Source organism: Rhincodon typus, chromosome 4 (genome assembly GCF_021869965.1).
Source record: "Rhincodon typus isolate 14 chromosome 4, sRhiTyp1.1, whole genome shotgun sequence".
Taxonomy (NCBI): Eukaryota; Metazoa; Chordata; class Chondrichthyes; order Orectolobiformes; family Rhincodontidae; genus Rhincodon; species Rhincodon typus.
Window position 1 is genome coordinate 20,014,476 of NC_063335.1, and position 21,552 is coordinate 20,036,027.

General features: G+C 38.9%; 1 protein-coding gene across 1 annotated transcript in view; it reads right to left on the minus strand.

Annotated features, from left to right (window-relative positions):
• The window catches only part of LOC125482918 (uncharacterized protein DDB_G0281497-like), a 106,127-nt gene extending 93,102 nt beyond the window's left edge, over positions 1 to 13,025 (minus strand). Inside the window, exon 1 of the mRNA XM_048595659.1 lies at positions 12,811 to 13,025. Coding sequence (XP_048451616.1) covers positions 12,811 to 13,025 — 215 coding nt within the window. The remainder of the gene's footprint in view (positions 1 to 12,810) is intronic.
• Between the last annotated feature and the right edge of the window lie 8,527 nt (positions 13,026 to 21,552).

Genomic DNA, 21,552 nt, shown 5'->3' on the forward strand with positions numbered 1-21,552 from the left:
CTAAAACTTTCATTTACAATGTGGAGTGAAGCATTTTCTGGTTATTCACTTGTGACCATAAATTTAAAAGATGTTTTTCTGCAAAGTTCCACATCAGTTTGTTTTTGTTCTGATGAAGTGTCATAGATGAGAACTTAATTCTGTTTCTCTTCACAGATGCCTGACCTCAGTTTTTTTTCTGACCTTGTCTACATTTTGGATTTCCAGCATTTAGAATACTTTGCTTCTTAACACCCTAATGTAGTTTTTGACAGCATGATACGTAGTCTGCTCCTCAATTCTCCATTTTCTATTCAACCTGTTCTGAGATGAGCTTGAGAAGCAGTTGACAACAGCCAGAAAAGACTAAACTCAATTAATCCAACGTGTTCCTGAATCTGCCTTGTTCTCTGCAGTTTGTAGCTGTCTACAGTGCTCTGGGTAGCGCTCCTGCAATGGAAATGTTGGACCTGAGGTGGAAGAGTGGGTAGGGGAAAGGAGGAAGATCAGGAATCTAAACAGTGATAACACATAAAATAGGGGAGCAGGCAGATATTTGCATGGCCATAGATGTAGTTCTAGGGTAGTAAGATGTTGCCTTGGTGCCAGGATATAGGGTGTCACATTTAGTGTCTGTAAAACATTTTGAAGGGAACGGGTAAACTGCCAGAAATCAGAAATTGAAATCAATGATTTGATTGAAAGGAGGCACGAGGGGCTGCAGGCAGACTTTGGGTGGTGGGGTAGAGATCTCAAAGGTAATAATCTCCAGATTTCTATCAGTTTCAAGCAGTAGTGAGTAATGAAATAGAATCGAACAGATAAATGTGTAGTTGGAAAGATCAAGGAAAGGCTTTGGATTCCTAGGCCATTAGCAGCAGTGCTTGGGGAGATGGGACTTGTACCAATTTAATGGTCCAAACTCAATTGACTTGTTACCTACGTTCTTACAGGGAGGTTCAAGACTTTTGTTTGGGAGGGTTTAAACTAATGTGAAAGGGACTTGGAAACCAGGATGTAGCAGTAGAAAGCAAAATGTGTACACAGAATTGGGGGAGACAGATAACATTAGACAAGCAATAGTAGATTATTAGGTATGATCAGATTTTGAGCAACTACAAAAAGATCTAATTTATATCTTCAGTGCATGTATATTAAATAATGTATTTCGGCTGCATGCACAAATAGCCACATGGGAATCTGATGTCAAGACTTGGCTCCAAAAAGGGCAGAAATGGATATTAAATATTCCTAGCACCAAGAAGTTAAGGACACAAAGTCCAAGGTTGAGGAATAATTGGGAATATTGATTTATAGAAAGTCCTTGCAGAGAAGGACAAAATCTATTAGACTAGAGTTAAGAAACAAAATAAGTACCAATGTACTAATTGAATATATCACATAGACCACCAACTAGTGGGAAAGAGACAGAGGAACATTTTTGCTGGGAAATTGCAATTATCTGGCTTCAGTTATCTGAATATAGGATAATACTATAAAGATCAGAAAGCAGGAAGGATTTTTAAAGGATAATCAGGGGAATTTGCTTGTTTATATTTGTTTCTGGCCCAATGAGGAAGAAGTCTGTGTCCTTTATGGCACAGGAAAACATTCAATTCATCATGTCCACATAGCCTGAGAAATGTCCTATCCAGTCCAGTCCCAAATTCCAGCATTTGGTCCATGGACTCAAGTATTTTATTAAATTTGGTGAGGATTTCTACCTCTACAACCTTTTTAGCCAGTCTCATTTACTCCTAAGTTGCAGTATATAATAAATGGTGTTCCTCTTTGAAGTTAAAATGACTGCACAGGGTTTATTGAGCAAAAATCCTGCATTGAGAGTATCTTGCAACATTTCAACAATAAAATATGTTTTGTGTGGATGAGTCTTAGACTAATGTCTATTTGAAAAATTAAATGAAATTCACGTATATGTTGTACAAAGTTCTAAATGAATAAAACCAAGAGCATTCAGAATCATAGCAAGGAGTTTAAAAATTGACTTCAGGAGATGAAGTAAATGAATATAAAGCAAGAAAAGTTGAAAGATATTTTCAAAGAACTGATTTACAGACTTACTTAAAAGGCACAATTTTTTAGTGTTTTATAAAGTTATTCAGAAACCCTGCAGCACGTAACTCAACTCCTAACTTTTTGCAAGTCTTTCCACTGTCTGCAAGGCACAAATCAGGAGTTTAACTTAGCAGATGAATGGAGTTCCAAAAACAGAAAAGAAGCTAGGGCCAGCAAGGATATTAATTCCATGAAAGGGAAATCATGTTTAACTAAACTGGAGTTTTGGAAGGAAACAATAAGCAATGTGGATAAAAGGGATTACATAAATGTACTGTACTTTCCCAAAGGTATTTTACAAGGTTACTGCATAAAAATGGATTATTGGGATAACTTAATAGCAAACCAAATCTCTCTCCATGCCAACAGGAAATAGTTGGGACAAATGGGTCAATTTTCAGGTTGGTGTTTTGTCTTCAGAGTTAATGTTTTTTGTCAAGTTTATTTTGAAGGATTGTGGAAAGGCATTGGATTTTTTTTTCAACAAAGTGCTTCTTGGAAGCTGCATGGTTGTAGATCATTGCTCATCTTGTTCCATGAACTCACTTTTTTGTTTTCTTTTTTCTTTACTCATTCACGTGATGAGGGGCATCGCTGGCTAGGCAGCATTTATTGGTCATCCCTAATTGTCCAGAGGGCAGTTCAGAGTCAACCGCATTGCTGTGGGTCTGGAGTCACATGTAGGCCAGACCAGGTAAGGATGGCAGTTTCCTTCCCTAGAGGACATCAGTGAACCAGATGGGTTTTTCCAATAATCGACAGGCTCTACCTAAATCATGGGATCAAAGTCCTGGTGAATTGCATAACTAGGGGTGTAGACAGGGCTTTAAACTAAATAGGGCAAGGGTCAGTTACATGGCAAATTATGGAAAAAGTTAAAGTTGGGTAGAGCTCAACAGAGGTTATTAAAGTTTCCAGAACAAGTAATATGAGAGAGTATAGAAAGGGTCAGGAATCTAACTTCAGGCACAGCAGATAAGGGGACAACCACGAGAAGGGGGTTGTCAACATAGGGTGTTGTACTTAAATGCATACAGTATACAGAACAAGGTAAATGAGCTTGTAGCACAGATTGAAATTGGCAGGTACGATGTTGTCGGTATCACAGCGATGTGTATGCAAAGGAATCAGGGCTGGGAACTAAATATGCAAGGATACGTGTCCTATTGAAAGGAAAGGCAGATGGGCAGAAGGGGTGGGATTGCCTTGTTAGTAAGAAATGAAATTAAACTGCTAAAGGCATAGGATCTGTGTGGATAGAGTTAAGGAACTGCAAAGGAAAGAAAAACCCTGATTGTAATTGTACACAGGCTTCTACCAATAGTCAGGATGTGAGGAAGAAAATAAATCAGGATATGGAAAAGGCATGCAACAAAGACATTCGTAGAATGTCTACAAGATGATTTTTTTTTTGGAGAAGCTTGTGGTATACCCCTCTAGGGGACAGACAGTTTGGGATTTGGTGATGTGTAACAAAACAGACTTAGTTAGGGAGCTGAAGGTTAAGGAACCCCAAGGGAGCAGTGATCATAATATGGTAGAATTCACCCTGCAGTTTGACAGGGAGAAGCTGGAATCAGGTGTAACGATATTACAATTCAGTAAAGGTAATTACAAAGACATGAGAGAAGAGCTGGCCAGAGTTAGTTGGAGTGGGAGCCTGGCAGGGAAGACAGTGGAGCAGCAATGGCAGGAGTTTCTGGGGTTAACTCGGGAGGCATAGCAGAAATTCATCCCAAGAAAGAAGAAACATACTAAAGAGAGGACAAGGCAACCATGGCTGACAAGGGAAGTCAGGGAAAACATAAAAGCAAAACAGAAGGCATAAAATAGGGTGAAGATTAGTGGGAAGCCAGAGGATTCGAAAGCCTGTTTCTAAAAGAAAACAGCAGAGGACAACTAAAAAAGCAGTAATGAGGGAGAAGATAAAATATGAGAGTAAGCTAGCTAGTAATATAAAAGAAGGTTGCAAGAGTTTTTATTTAGATAGCTAAAAGGTAAGCAAGAGGCATGCATGTGGAAAATGGAATACTGGAAAAGTAGTGATGGAGAACTGAATAGGTACTCTGCATCAGTCTTCACAGTGGAAGACACCAGCAGCATACCAGAACTTTGAGAGTCCAGGGCATCACTAAGGAGAAGGTGTTGGGGAAGCTGAAAAGTCTGAAAGTGGATAAATCACCCAGATGAGATGGACTATACCCCACAGTTCTGAAGGAGATAGCTGAGGAGATTGTAGAAGCATTGGTGGTGATCTTCGAGGACCACTGGAGTCAGGGAAGGTCTGACAGAACTGGAAAATGGCTAACATAACACCCCTATTTAAGAAGGGTGGGAGGCCAAAGACAGGAAACTATAGGCCAGTTAAATTTACCCTTAGTTGTTGGTAAGATTTTAGAGTCCATTATTAGGAAAGAGTTTGTATTCCTCTTAGAAGTGCATGGTAAAATAGGGCTGAGTCAGCACAGCTTTATCAAGGGACAGTCATGCCTGACAAATCTATTAGAGTTTTTTGAGGAGGTAATGAGCAAGTTAGACAAAGAAGATGTAGTGGATGTGATCTATTTGGATTTCCAGAAGGCCTTTGATAAGGTGCCACACAGTAGGCTGCTAAATAATGTAAGAGCCCATAATATTAAGGACAAGATACTGGCATGGATAGAAGATTGGCTGACTGGCAGAACTCTGAGACTATAAAAACAAACCATCTGGCAAAGTCTAATGATCTTTCAGATATTGCCAATTTCGTCCTTTTTCTTGAAAAGAAAAGGGAGCTCCACATTTCTGGAGCGAAGATTCCAATCGGGGCTTCTTTAGAAGTATGAAGCTGTATTTCCATTTTGACAACTCCTTTGTAGTGTCAGAGAAAGGGAAATCATGCCCCGTTTTTACAGTAGTTGGTTGAAATTTCAGATTCTGAAATTTTAAAGGTCTGGACAGCCACTGTCAAACTGTCAACATTGGAATCACTCGTTAATGAGTATTATTGTTCAGCGAGGAAGTTCTGTGTCATTGGTCATGGATTCTGTGGGTACTTGCATAACTGATGAGTTAGAGCTGCATCTCTGACTACACATTTGGCAGGTGTTTCCAGGAAGTAGAAGTTGTCCTTAGCCTTAAGGTCTCTGGCATTTCTTTCTCCAGTTCCTTTTCCATACTTCCTCTTGTCAACAGGTGTCATCAAAGAACTGTGTCCCTTCATTTAGGAGTTTCCTCTAAGTTGGTTTCTTCTGAACAAGAGTCTCCCATGCAATAATATCTACATTGCATTTCTTGAGGGAAGCCTTCATGGAATCTTTGAAATACTTCCTTTATCCTCCTCCCATTCCTGGGCCGCCTTTGAGATTGGCAAGGAAGATTTGGAACTTGGGCATCCTAAGCACGTGGCCAGTCCAATGGAGATGGTTTCAGATCATCGTGTATCTCTGGTGCATCAAGGACACTGATGTTAGTACACCTGTCTTCCCAGCTGATGAGGAGAATCTGTCTCAAATAGCATTCATGTTACTTTTCAAGGGTCTTCAGGTGGCATCTATACATTGTCCAAGTTTCAAAGCCATATAGAAGAGGCGGAAGGATGACTGCCTTATACACAAGGGTGTTGGTATCAGCGTAGATGTCACAGATGTCAAAGTATTTCATCCTTAGGCAGCCGATGGTGGCGCTTGCAGACTGGATGCAATATTGAATCGCTGCATGAATGTCAGCCTTGTAATCATCCATGTAAGGGAAATTTTCCACATTTGGGAAGATTTCTCCATTGATCTTAATGGAGAGATGGACTGGAACTTGACTGGGATGGGTTGGTAAAGGATTTAGTCATGTCGAGGTTGAGGCTGAGACCAACTTTTCAGTATGCTTCTGTAAAGGCGTTAAGTAAGGCTTGAAGATTCTTTTCTGTGAGGGCAGAGATGACATTGTTATCCACGTACTGAAGTTCTACAATGAGATCGGTGTTGTTTTTTTTCTTGGATTTCAACTGGTTGATGTGGAAAAAGTTTTCTGTCCATCCTGTAGACAATGCCCACACCACTGGAAAGCTTGTTCTTGACGAGATGAAGAATGGTGGCGATGAAGATGGAGAAAAAGGCAGAGGGGGTATGACATACCCCTGCCTTAACCCCAAGAGATTCTGTCCTATTACTATCGGTGAGGACCATCACTGACATCTTGTCGTGGAGGAGATGAATGATATTGATGAATTTCTCAGGACAGCCAGCCTTTGAAAGGATCTTCCATGGTACTTCTCTCTGAATTGCCAAGCAATGAAAACCATATCCAGAGTTCCATGGTTTTCTCAGAAGCTACAGGAATTTTCAGGAACGATTTCCTCAGACTGGGAGAAGGCAACAAGTGAGGATTCAGGTGATGATCTTCCTGATGATGGAGAGTAAGGGAGATTCCTCAGTAGTTCCCACAGTCTACTTTGTCTCCTTTCTTGAAGATGGTGGTGATGGCAGCATCCCTGAGATAGGTAGGGATTTCTCTTTTATCTCAGGTTTTCACCAACAGTTGATGGAGTTGACAAGTGAGCTCTGCTCTTTCATGGTTCAAAATCGCCACTGGAATCCTATCTACTCTTGCTTTTCTATTCTTCTTGCATCTATTGGCAGCTTCAGTGTCTGCCACACTAGGTGGGCGTCCAAGACCATCTTTGGGGAGTCGGGGACTTCCTCAAACACGTCCTCATCAATGATTGTATTCCAGTTTAGAAGTTCTCTGAAGTGTTCTGACCATTGGGAGCCAATGCTTTCTGCCTCTCAAAAGGGTTCCCTCCTTACTCTGCACCAATTTGAGGCCAAGGTCTGTATATATCGCCTTGGCAGCAGTGAAGAAACCACAGGTGTTGTGCTTTTCGGCAAGGTGTTTCAGCTCATTAGCTTTCTTAGTTCTTGAAACGCTAAGTACTTAACTTAAATGTGATATTAGAGTGTCAGTTTAATAGGATGCCAGCGAAAGGAGGTAAGGTGCCAAGTGGGTAGGGGTCAAGGTGGCAAATGGGCCAGTTAAGTGATGCAGTGTGTAGGGTAGGCCCAGGACGGTGGGAGAAACATGATCCGGTGGAGGACAGTAATGATGGGTGTCAGATCAGGATCGGGTCCTGTCTGGCGAGTGGATGGCAGAAGTGTGTGAATTGTAATGAAATGTAAATGCATGCTAATAACCCTCCCACCACTCACTCTCAAAATTTTCATCTCTCTGTTCAAACTTTGGGTGAGAAATTGAAAATGTTTTCCTCAATATCAAAAATCTCATTTTCCCAACTGACTCGCCATCGTCCATATTTTTCAGGGGCTGGGAAAATTCAGCCACAGTAAAATATGCCAACAGCAAAATTGAACTTCAGTCTCAATTTCAGAACTGTCCCAATATATATTTATTTCAGGAACTGGAGATGAAAATTGTCAGTGAAACCACATACGCCAAGAACCAGATTGTAATTATTTTCAATTCTTGTTTGTCACTCTACTTTAAAAAATTTAAAGTAGTTATCAATTAATATTATGACAGTTCATAAGCTTATCTCAATAAAACTCTTTCCAAACCTTATAAAAACTGAAAGAACTGCGGATGCTGTAAATCAGGAACAAAAACAAAGTTGCTGGAGAAGCTCAGCAGGTCTGGCAGCATCTGTGAAGGAAAGAAACAGAGTTAACGTTTCGGGTCCGGTTGTGAGGAAAGATCACCGAACCCGAAATGTTAGCTCTGTTTTTTCCTTCATAGATGCTGCCAGACCTGCTGAGCTTCTCCCGCAACTATTTTTTTTCTTCCCAAACCCTGCATGCCTCACATGAATGTATGAAAAAGAAATCTATTTTTAATCATTACTTTCCCTTTAATAAGCTATTACTCAGTAAGCAATGTGTTTTATCATGCATGCTTAGTCGTAGTTTCTGAATGGTCACATTGATAATTATACTTGATATAATCTTGAAGGAAGAACATAAGAACTATTGTACATTGGTCATGTGGAAGGAGTACTACCTGTTCCATGGCAGTGAGAACCTTTATCTCCTCTTCCTTCATCATTCTTTTTAAATGAGACAATTCCATTTCACGTTGTCTCTCTTGCTCTTTTAGAGAAGTCAACTGCATGACATTGGTTGAATGTTTAGAATTCTTCTCATCCCTAAGTGCTTGAACCTGTAATAAAGTTAGTTCATCTCAGACCAACTGCAGTTGTGAGCTTAAACTTAACAATAACTGATCTGTTAGCAGTCCACAGACAATCGGTATTCAAGTCTTGCAGAACATCATAAGAATCTTAATATTTAATATTGGGATTGCTAGCTGTGAAAAAAAATCATTAATTGATCAATTCTGGCCATCACAGCATTAATTTTAGTCAGAAAAGTACTCCATAACAAACTATCACATTAATGGGGAAAATGTTGTTTTTCCAAGAGACTAAGCCATAAATATTTGTGTGTGACTTAAAAGAAAATGGAACTTAGTGATATTTTCTAATTGCCCTGTTCAGAGATGTCATTACACATGTCTGCAGCAGCTGGGACTTGTACCCAGGCGTCCTGCCTCAGGTAGGGGAACTAACGCTGTGCCTCAAGTCCCAATATACTGAGATTATACATGTAAATTAACTCATGTGCTGCATCTTCTAACTAGCTCATCATCTATCTTTACAATTAAACTGCAGTGTTCAGTACAAGCTGGAGGAACAGCATCTCAATTTGTGCTGAGGGCCTTGCAACCCTCAAGACTCAATATTGAGTTCAATAAATTTAGAGCCTGAACACCACGGTCCGTGACTTCTATACACCTCCATACCCCAGCTCCTGTCATGAAACAGGTTGCTTTCAGCGCAGCCAACCCATTCACCCACTCACAGCTGCAGCCCCTGCCCCCCAATTATCTAGCTTTTCTTCTTCCCTGCTTACTACCAATAATCCCTTTGTCTGCCCAACTTTAACCTTCTCTCTCTCTCTAGGCTCTCCTCCACCTCTCCCTCACCCTTTCTTCCCCCCACAGTGCTCAGTCATCAAGATAGCATCTAGGAAAAAAGTGGTATGTTCTCATTTCTGAGGAAGGGTCACTAGACTCAAAACCCAAACTTTGTTTTCTCTCCAAATGCTGCCAGACTCCTGAGTTTCTCTGGCAATTTGTTTTTGTTTTAAGTCTTATCTGTTGTTTATGGGATCATTTAGCTCAGTCTACTTTTTAGTACACAAGTAGTCCCATGTTGTAGCTCACCAGATTATATCATTTTTAGGAACACCTGGCACTGCTTCTATCATGCCTACCTGTATTCTTTATTGAACCAATGTTGATCTCCTGTCTGAATAGTAATGATAAAGTGAGGAATAGCTTAGGCCTTGGGGTTAAAGATTAATTTGAAAATGATCTTAAGCTGGTCGATCTGTTCGAATTCTGTCCCATTTAGCATGGTGATAGTACCATACACAATAGAAGATCTCCAAAATGTGAGGAAGAGACTTGTTCTTCATAATGACTGTGATGATCACGCTTAACAATAGCCATGGACAGATGTACGCACTACAGGCAGACTGGTTAGGACAAAGTCAAGTATGTTTTTTTTTTGCATCTTGTTAGTTCCATCATTTTCTGCTACAGACCAAAACTAGCAGTAATGTCCTTTAGACTCAGTCAGCTCATTCAGTAGTGGTACTACTGAGGAACTCAATATTGACATTGAAGTCACCCACCCAGAGTACAAGCTGTGTTTCCCTAGAACCTCGAATTCTTCTTTGAAGTGGTGTTCAATATGAAGGAGTACCGATTCATCAGGCAAGTTTTTTGGGGGTGGTGGCAGGTAGTAATCAGCAGGTGGTTTCTAGCTCATGTTTGATCGGATGCCATTAGACTTCATGGGGTGTGGAATCAATGTTTAGGACTCTGGGTCACAGTCTGTACCACTTAATTTCATGAGTATGAATATGTTGGGGTGTTGCTTGACTAGTCTGTGGGACAGCTCTCCCAATTTTGGCATAAGCCCCCAGATTTTAGTAAGGAGGACTTTGCAGGGTTAACAGGACTGGGTTTACCATTGTCATTTCTGGCCATCAGATCTATGCTGGCTGGTGTGTCGGGTTTCATTCCTTGCTTTAGACCTTGAAGCAGTTCAACTGAGTGGCTTGTTAGGCCATTTAAAGAGCAGATAAGAGTCAACCATACTTTTGTGACCAAGATAGTGGTAGGACTTTTCTTCTTTAACGTGTCGTAGATTTTTTATAAAAGTTTGTGTCAGAATTTTAATTGACATTTTTGTCAAGAATTTACAACAAAATTATGAAATAGACTGTTAAATTTAGTAACACTCCAAACTAGTCTGCTGAGGTGAGGTGCTCAATTATCTCAGAGCAACTCCCAACAAAAACAAAAAGTACCCTAGTGCAATCTGACCCGAGAGCTGCAGGACACGACATACCAGCTGGAAATCGGCTGTCAGGTATATTTATTTATATACAGTTCTTACATTTAGCAGAACTGTGGTGTATTGCAATGGCCTACAACATGCTGCTGAATTTACTATAATATTTTTAACACAACGTATGGGTCAGTGAAGATTTTGTATCTCCTCCTTGTCCCATTCAACCCATGTCAGACTATCCTCTCCTATGGTCATATAAAATGTGTGCCTTTAATGTATTTTTTCAAATAATTGGACAAATGTGACTGTTTCATTATAGCTATATGCAGTAGTTACCAAAATGACAAGATTTAAAGTACACCGAATGTACCTACCCTTTCCAGCTCTTTAGTTAGTTCCAGTACATGAGAGTGCAAGAGGGCATTTTCCTTTGTCAAGTGACCACAGTCCTCAGCCACTTTATTTCTGAGAAACTTGTCTTCCTCCACCAACAACACTTTGTCCCTCAGCTTTTGTTGCTAACTGCTGATTTCATCCCTGAAAAATGTTGTTACAGTAGATTTGTTCATAATTTAACTGAATAAGTGCTGTTCGTGACAACCATTGACCCAGAAGCAATATTATAAAGAAAATTGATTATTTAAAATGTCTGTACAGTCTGTAATTATTTTAATATTTGAGCGTTTGCTCAATTGTAAATGGATCAGTTATAATTTTCCTCAAATAGTAAGAAATTTTGGACCATGTGACTTGGCAATCCTTGACCTGGAAGTAATGCCACCATGAAGGAAATAAATATCGGCTTTTAGAGGGCAGTGGCAATAACTTTCCCAAAATCAAATCCTCAGTGAAATCCACTGAGAGAGCAGCCAGCTTTCTCACTCTGCAGTGCCAGGGAGAAGGCTGTGCCTGCTGCTGGCAGGTGAACCAACATCACAAGGACAAAGGTTTCATGTAGCTTTTGGCAGTGGAGATTTGGTTCTCAGCAGCCATTCTCTTATCCTACGTCAGTCTTTTGATTAATCACTAATTTTTGCACAAAGGACAAGAAGAACAAAAAGGTTAAATTTTGTTATACAGATTTGTCAGAATAGTATTTCTTTTGTCACTAAGTTGTTGAGAGCTATTTTTATGGTGTCTTTACCTCTGGTCAGAAGGTCCAGGTACAAACCCCACTTGTCTCAGAGTTTGCCAGGTCTGAACAAGTATCTACTTATATATTACATCTTTTAAGGAAACAGTGATAAACAGTTTTGGCAGAAGAGAGAGTAGGACAGTGAGATTTGTATTGTAATGCTTTGGCAAAGAATCAGCATGGACACAATAGCTTTCTGCTTTTGTAAATATCTGTAGCTTTCTGGAATTTGACCAAGGAGGAAAATACAGGCACTAAAAAGGTTCAACACTTAAAAAAGGTAATTTAGATGGAGAAAATATATAATAAAAATGTAGTAAATGGAGAATCAATGTGGGAACAGGCAGGATCAATATATTTTGTACGAAAACAAAATATTGCAGGTGATGGAAATCCCAAATAAAAACAGAAAATGTTGGAAATACTGAGCCGGTCTGGCAGAATCAATGGATAGACAGAGTTATTGTGTCATGTCCTCTTATAAGGGTCATGAAACATCCAGCACTTTGTGTTTTTCCCCCCATACTTGTTATTTATGAACAAATAAACTATTCCTTGTATGCACACAAAAATAATAGGGTATAGCCATTCAGTCTGTCATGCCTGTGGCAGCTCTCTGTGGAGCAATAAACTTAAATTTTAACATTAACTTGGTTTTACTGTCTATAAATGCTGGCTGGCTGAGTATTCCCAGACTTTTTTTGTACCTTTAGACTAATTAACCTCACCATGCTGATGAAAAATGGAATGTCCAGTCAATTATGGTGTGAAATTCTTTAAAACTGATGGATGCACAGAAAACAGATAAGGATTTATCGAGACTTATTAATGTAACCATATTTTTTCACTGCCATTGTAGGAGACTAGTAAATTGACAGAAAGGAATCTTTTTTTGGAAAAGTCACAAGTCCAGGGATGAAGATTGTATTGATTCTACGTTAATTCAATTTTTCGACCAAATAAAACTCAATCATCATGGTAACTAGTCTATTTAAGAATTATTTTACTATAGACAGTTCTTTCATGTACGACATACAGGATTCTAGACGCAAAATCAAAATCATGTTCATACTGCAAACACAACTCATCATGAATTCCAAGTAATCCTAATGGTTACTAGATGAAACCTAGTCATTAGAGAAGTTAGGATTAAATCCTGTAATTACTGTCACAAAAGTTTCTTCACTTTGTTTTACAATGAGTGTTTAAAGAAATGGATTGTGTTCAGTTTAAAAGTGCTTCATGTTATAAAGGGAAGTCATAATCTCCTCACCTCAGTTCTTTGGCAATGTTGTCTTGCATTGATGCAGTACCGGTGTAGTACTTCTCTACAAGCTGATGAAGAGCAACATGAGTCTTTAATGACTCTGATGTCTTTTCTTCAAGCTTAGCCTCTGCAGCCTGGTGCTTATCAACATGCTGGTTAAGCTTAAAATAAAAATATTCTTTTAAAAATATGCAGTGATCATCCAAATCTCTCTTACTCATGTCCTATCTTGTACCAAATCATGTGCACTGATCAACTCTGTACGTGGTGACCCAGGTTACATAATAACTTGATTTTGAAATTCTTGTTTTCAAATCCTTCAACAACATTAGCACCTTCTATCCTTCTAAACATTTTCAGCCCATGACTCTCCCAGATACGTGACCACCTAATTCTGGTTTTGTAAGCATTACAGTTTTTTAATTATAGTAACATCGATAGCCATTTTTTTTAGCTGCCCAAGTTCCAAAGTCTGGAATTCCTTCTCTATACATCTCCACCTACTTTCCTCCTTAAAGACACTTAAAAACCTACATCTTTGACTTGGTCATCTTTTCCAATATCTCATGTTCCTTGGTGGCATCTTCAAATGATTAATTATGTAAACGATACCATACAAATCATTGTTTTTACTGTAATCATTATCACACATCACCAGAGGTCCACAACTGCTCCCAGGCCTCAGTCAATCATGGCCACTATTTGCAGATTAAATAGATTTCACAACTCTAAAAGGAAGAACATGGGGAATATTGGATGTAAGGGCAGTAGGAAATAGTTCTCTGTAGGCACACCCTTTCCTGTTGTTGGCTCCCTCAATTGGGCAGTAGGTGCCAAAGAGGCAATCTCTGGGAGGTTTCAAGCAACCCAACAGGGTTTCTGGGTGGCCTTTGTGGGAGGGGGCAGGGTGCTTGGAATGATTCCTGAATCATCACCAATTCAGAGTACGTGAATGATAGCCTTTAGGTAAATAATGAGGAGACTGTTTGTTTACTATCTGGCAGGTTTCCCATGTTGAGCCATTCCTGCTATTGACTGTTTATTTACAAGCATGAGTGGGCACACAGCCCCTCCCACAATTACGCAGACCATCTATTCCACTGTGCTCCATTAAATCCAGCTTACACAGAGAATGATGATGGTATATTACAAATTGGTCAGGAAGTCAGAGTTGCTGTAACAATATACAGTCACACATGCATGTTTAGTCTGGAGCTTTGAATAGTGATGGTAGAGCTCCAACTTTCCATTCATTACTTGACTGACCATGAATCCCTTCTGCTCTTACTGTTTGCCATTAAGCATGTGTTGGATGAATTTGCAGGTATAATGCAGCCAAACAAGTTGACTATCTCGGTGTACATTCCTTAGCTATCAAATTCCGAGGTAGGAGTTAAGCTTCTGACTCAGAGGAGTTGGCACTACCAACTGTACCACAAGACCTCAATGTATCTGGGGTAAATACTGAAAATCTTTAAAGCAGATCAAGCAGCATCTAAATGAGAATGACGTGTTGCATGAATGATCAAAAGTGAGAACTTCTACACATTTCCAATATTACTTTATTTTATTCATCTGATTCTTGTGCTTTTTGTTCCTGATCTAATAACTACTAGCTTGCACTTCATCTCAAACTGCATTTTTCTCCTTCTTCAGTGCTCTATTTTTATGGGACAAGAACTGATGTTTGACACACAAATTATAACTCTTATATGCATCTAATTGTCTGCACATTGTCATTTGCAGAGATTTTAATTCTCCTCCTTTTGCACATTCTTCTTCCCTGTCTGTGTATGAAATATAGTCATGCATAAGTATCAGAAACTACAATCAATATGACATCATTAATGTGTTTATTTCCAAAATGCTACGTCAGGTTAAATAAGCCACACTTTATATATAATTTGCCTCAATCACTTTTTTTCAAGTGAAGCATTTCAAAATAAAAATGTCATTAAGAAACTGAATCAAAAGTTCTCCCAAAGTGTGTGATTCGAACTGTTGAAAATTCTTCCCATCTTCTACGAGCTCTACTTATCTATCTGTTTTTCGTTCCATATGGTTTACTGATGGCAACACATGCCACTTACCTTGAATAGAACCAGCTTTAGAATCAAATTAATTTGCTTATGTTACAATAGGAAACTTAAACAACTTTTAAAAGACTTTCTTTAGCAATTACAAAACTACAGTTCAAGGCTTCAAATAAGACCAGCATTTGAATGTCACGTTCATCGAGTATTTGTGGTGTATTCAGGTTTCCCCTTGAAGAAAGTGCTTCAGGCACATTTGCAGAGTGGATGGAAAAAGAGGAGTTATGTACCATCCTTTCTATCTCCCCAACAGTGATGTTCTTGTGTAGAAATTGAAGTACTGTTTTTATCTTTCCTTTTGTATACCACAGGCCATCTTTCAAGGTCAGAAGTCAGTGGTTTTGTAATAATTCCCACAAAGCAAATTAAATGCCTTTGGTTTCCACAGAAAGTAATTTGAATTTATTAGGAGGTAAATGTACAAATTTAAATTATTTTGCTACAGTCATTTTAATTGTTAATGACCTGAAATAAGGTGCTCAGAGAATATTTTTGAGGGATCAGCCAGTGAAGCGAGAGTGGGTGGAACTCAGAAATAAGAAGGGGCTGACCACTTTATTGGGATTCTACTGTAGGCCCTCCAATAGTCAGCAGGAAACTGAGGAGCAAATATGTGGAGAGATCTCAAATATATGTAAGAATAATAGGGTTGGAATAATAAGGGTTTAAACTTTCCAAATATAGACTGGGATTGCCACAGTGTTAAAGTCTTGTATGATGAGGAATTTGTCAAAATGTGTCCAAGAAAATTTTCTTTAGCAATTTGTAGATGTACCTACTTGAGAAGGAGCAAAACTTGACTTTCTCTTGGGAAATAAGGCAGGGCAAGTGACTGAAGTATTAGTGGGGTGGGGGGTGCGCACTTTTGGACCAGCAATGATAATTCTATTAGTTTTAAAATAGTTATGGAAAAAGATAGGCCTTGTATAAAAGTTCACGTTCTTACTTGGAGGAAGGCAAATTTCAACCGTATGAGACAGGTGCTTTCAAAAATTGACTGGGGTAGCCTGTTTGCAGGTAAAGGGATGACTGGCAAGTGGGAGGCTTTCAAAAGTGAGAGAACGAAAGTTCAGAGGCATTATGTTCCTGTTAGAGAGAAGGGGAAGGTTGCTAAGAATGGGGAATAATGGATGAATAAAGATATTGAGGCTGTGGTCAAAACTAAAAAGGGGGCATTAGTTAAGCATAGACAATTGGGATCAAATGAATCTCTAGAAGAGTATAAGGGATGTAGGGGCATTTTTACAAAGAAAATCAGGAAGGCTGAAAGGATAGCTTGGCAGATAAGGTTAAGGATAATCCAAAGAGATTCTACAAGTACATTGAGAGGAAAAGAGCAACTAGGGAGAGAATAGGGCCCCTAAAAGATAATTGAGGTTGTCTGTGTGTGGAACCACATGAGATGGGAGAGATCCCAAATGAATGTTTTGTCTTTTTTTTTTTACTGTGGAGAAATACATGGAGGCTAAGGATCTCGGGGAAATAATATTGATGTCTTGAAAATAATATTGATGTCTTGAAAATGGTCCATATTACAGAAGAGGTACTGGAGGTCTGAAACAAAACATAAAGGTGGATAAATCTCTGGGACCTGATCAAGTGTGGGACGTTAGGGAAGAAATTGCAGGGCCCTAGCAGAGATATATTTATCATCTATAACCATAGGTGAGGTGCCAGAGGACTGGAGGGTGGTTAATATTTTGCATATATTCTGTTATTTGCAATATACTCTTATTTCTGATATCCACTCATTATAGCTTCACTGGATGATCCCTCTCAAATATTCTCTCTGAGCACCTTATTTCAGGTCATTAACAATTAAAATAACTGTAGCAAAATAATTTGCATTTAAGAAAGGCCATAAGGACAAACCTGAAAACTGTAGACTGCTGAGTCTGACATCACTGATGGGTAAGTTGTTGGAGGGGATTCTGAGAGTTGGGATTTGTATGCATTTTGGAAAGGCAAAGACTAATTAAGGATAGTCAGCATGGTTTGTGCCTGAGAAATCCTGTCTCACAAATTTGATTGGGTTTTTTGAGGAAGTAACCAAAAAGATTGAGGGCAGAGCAGTAGATGTTGTCTACACTGATTTAATTAAAGCCTTTGACAAGGTTCCGCATGGTGTTCTGATTAGTAAACTTAGATTACATGGGTTTCAGGATGAGCTTGCCAATTGGATGCAAAATTGACTTATCAGTTGGAGACAGAGGGTGGTGGTGGAGAGCTGTTTTCAAACTAGGCCCGTGATCAGCATTGTTCTGCAGGGATCAGTGCTGGGTCCACTGTTGTTTGTCATTCATAGTAACAATTTGGATGAGAAGTTAGGAGGACTGGTTAGTAAGTTTGTGGAAAGCACCAAAATTGGTAGTATAGTCAACAGTGAAGAAGATTACAAAGGGTTCTTGATCAATTGGACCAATGGCCTGAGGAGTGGCAGATGGAGTTTAATTTGGATAAATGCGAGCTATTGCTTTTTGGTAAAGCAAAAAACGACAGTTAATGGTAGGGCCCGGGTAGTTTTGTCAAACAGAGACCTAGGGGTTCAAGCATATAGTTCTTTGAAAGTTACATCGCAGGAAGACAGGGTGGTTAAGAAGGCGTTTAGCACACTTACCTTCATTGCTCAGACCATTGAGTATAGGAGTTGGGATATCATATTGAGGTTTGTGCAGGACTTTGAGGCCACTTTTGGAGTACTGCGTACAATTCTGGTACCCCTGCTATACGAACGATATTATTAAATTGGAGAGGGTCCAGAAAAGATCTACCAGGATGTTGCCAGGTCTGGAGGGTTTGATTTATAAGGATGAGCTGGATAGGCTGAGACCTTTTTCATTGGGGCATAGGAGGTTGAGGGATGACCTTATAGAGGACTATAAAATCATGAAGGCATAGTTAAGGCAAAAAGCAAAGGTCTTTTCCCAAGGGTGGGAGAGTTCAAAACTAGAGGCATAATTTTAAGGTGAGAGGAGAAAGAGATTTTAAAAGGGATCCAAGCGGCAACATTTTCCATAGGGAAGGTGGTTCGCACATGGAACGAGCTGCCAGAGGAGGTGGTAGATGCAGGTACAGTTACAACATTTAAAAAACATTTGAATGAGTACATGAATAGGAAAGGTAAGGAGGGATATGGTCCAAACGCAGGCAAATAGGTCTAGTTTAGTTTGGGAAACTTGGTCGGCATGGACGAGTTGGACCGAAGGGTCTATTTTCGTGCTGTATAACTTGATGACTCTACGATTGCAACAGATAAGAATGTTTATAGGTCCAGTACACCCCTCTCAGGAAACTCCTAAAAGCAGTAAATGTATCTTAAGATCTCTCATACTCTCATTAAGATTAATATTTAAGGTAACCTGAACTAATAAATGCAATTTTCAAAGTACTTTTATCAATTATAGCTGTCTTGTCACTAAAAATGTATTGAATTTATTAATATTTATTGCATCTGGTTTCTGGTATTGACAGTGTCATTCTATAATTTAATCCAAATTCCAATACTTATGGCCATTCAGGAACACCAAGCTTTTTTGAAAATTTGCAATAACAAATTATGCACATGAGATTCTGGTTCATTATCAATATAACATGCATTTAAAAATCTGTAATATCTTGACCAAAATAACGATGTTACAATTGCAGTCAAACATGCCTGTGTTTCTAGCAACTGGACTTGATGTGCTTCATCTGTTACAGCAGCAATAGTAGTTTCCAGCTCGTGTTTGATCTTCAACAGCTCAGATTCCTTGTAAGCCATATCCTGGTTGGCAACTTCCTTCAGTTTCTTCATTTGAATCAGTTCCTCTGTTAATAATTTCTTTTCACTGGAATGAGCATCTGTCGCAAATTATATTTTTAGTCTTTTGGTACTTCAATAAACAGCTAACGTTGATTAATAAAGTTTTTTGGGGGTGGGAGGTAGGAAGAACTGGACATCAAATGAGTTCGAATACTTTGATCATTTATGTTTGTGAATAATCAAACTACATTATGTTGATTCATACATTTAAGTTCAGAACATAAAATGTATGCACATGCTGCAGAAAGAGGTATCTTGTAGTATTTCTTTTCTACTGTTTGAGAGGCTAAACAAAATTATGGTTTGAAAGGTAATTAAATTATTGATGAAGGAGGAGAGTACTTTTTGGAGAAAAAGCTAATTTTAATCACTCAGAACATTTTAATGTTAAGCTGAGGTGTACTGCCCATTATTATGAAGCTTACACTATTTATATCTTTTACCACAATGTAATTACAGGAATTGCTTTACTCTAGAATAATTAGTCGTGTGGTATCTAGTGTCCTTTTAGAAGAATTTTATAATCACCTTGCCAGAAAAATAAACTACTACAAACAAGCAGTCTACTTCTCAACTAGGAATCTCATGATAAAGGTTTGAACAGGAGCTTCATGGCTTCTATTACTTCAATTGAAATAAAGCAAATTAAAAGCCAAAATAGTGTTAGCAGACAAAAACTTTGAAGTGTCAGATCTAAACATTGCTACATTTCACAGGTCAAGCACTAACTTTCATACTATTTGTTACAAACATCCTGATAAACATTTAGAAGCAAAACCTCAACTTATTAGTTTTCAATGATTGAACTGCAGAACTGACAAATTCTGGAAGACTATCTACTGTTTCTGCATTCTATGTGTAACCTCTTTATTTTGAAAGGAGTGGACCGATTATGGGGGGGAAAGAAAAAGCTTTTAAAATCTCAAGACTATCTGGCCACAGAATAATCCAGTTGTGAACACAACTAGTACTCATAGGTAATATCTAGCTGAATAACAGAAACGCAAACTACTTTATTGGAACCCGAAATAACTGCATAGAGGCTGCTGTCCCGTCCCCAAGTCATCGTTTATTTATTGGGGCACAGTACACTGGCTGTGACCAGCCAGCTTAGAGTCAGTCTTCCGCTGAGGAGATTCTCTTCTCCTCTCCTGGTTATATTGGTCAGCCAGGGCTTTCCTGATTGGCCTAGGCTAACAACCCCAATCAAGAACCTCGTATTTAACTATGTCAACCTGATACAATCACTAGAGAACTAGAGAAGGAATCTTGCATCTATTAGCTCAACAAAAAAAAAGCTAGAAATTCCTTTTTGGGGATTTTTGCATCGTCCCCACAAGCCTTCCTTGTGAATCTAGCTGACTATCTGTTCCTTCTCTTATGAATTCTTATTCCATGATCATGTTGTACCTGACAAAACCCTGGACAGGACTTTACAACTAAACCAATTTACTAAGCATAACTCTCTTAACGGTTTCTCTCAGTAGACATCATCTGTCATACTGAAATTAACAGTCCCCATCACCACAATGTACTTCTGTTGAACATTTTAAATACAATAATAAAATGTCTAGCATTATTTGAACGTTCACTGATTAATTACTGATGCCCCAACCTTACCTTTATTTCAGTGTTGTAGCCAATGATGTTCGAACAATGCCAGATTTCAACAAAAGACAACATTTAGACATAACTCGATTGTAATTCCTTTGTTTAAAAAAAAGTTGAAAATTCCAAAATATGAGTATGATTCCTATTGTGCTTTCATATATCATACAAACCTCTTAGGAAATATGAGGTATTAGCACCTTTTAAGATTTTTATTTTCAGAACATCTCCAATTTCATTTCTGAAACCTGAGGGGATAATTTTTTCCAGCTATGCTTAGAAAACCTCCAGTACAACCAAGATGAGGCCTTAAACAGTATTGCCATTAATGCAAAACACAATCATGGTAAAGGAACTGAGGTGTTGATATTTTCAGTCCCCCTGTTCAGACATGTTATGGTACATCTTTGGACAGATGAGACTGCACCACAAGAGCTCTAGGAATTGAAGTACACAATGGGAACAGAGGGATCCTGTGGCACAGTGGTTGTGTACCTGACTTTGAGCCAGAGCTCAGGTTCAAGTCCCACCTGCTCCAGAGGTGCAACAGGCCAGACAGGAATATAGGAAATGTTGATGGCGTTGGATGAGGAAGAGTGGAAGAATAGAATGGAGCATAAATATTGGCATGGATTTATTGAGCTGATAAAGTATTTGCAGTGTAAAATAGGCTGTACTACCGCATACTTGCAAAAAACCTCAAATGTTAAGTCTCTCACTGAAGTGGTCTAAATCAGGAAGGGTCTTCCCCACCTCAAGGTAATTTATCTCTAAAGAACATTATGTCTGAGATTCTATCCACTCTAAGGAAAGCCTAGAAAATTTAGAAGAAACATAAATTGAAAAATATGGCAAGGTAGCACAAGTTCAATTTTTCATTATTTACTCATTTTGTGGGATGTGGGCGTCACTGGCTGGCGAACATTTCTTGCCTGTTGGAAAATTTACAAATGCTATCTGGAAGATATGTGTACAAAATTAATCAATATATGGTACTGAACTCTGGATCAGATAGTTAAGGTACAATTTCAGGAATAATTTCAGGAAAAATTAGCTGTGAACACGTAATCTTTCCAGATAGGTAAATGAAGATGGACCAAATGATCTTTCTTATCTGTATACATACTGTGATTCTGGTTCATCATATATGTATCATACTTACCAAATTGTATACCTACTAAGTGTTTATACAGGGATAACAAGGTGTGGAGCTGGATGAACACAGCAGGCCAGGCAGCATCAGAG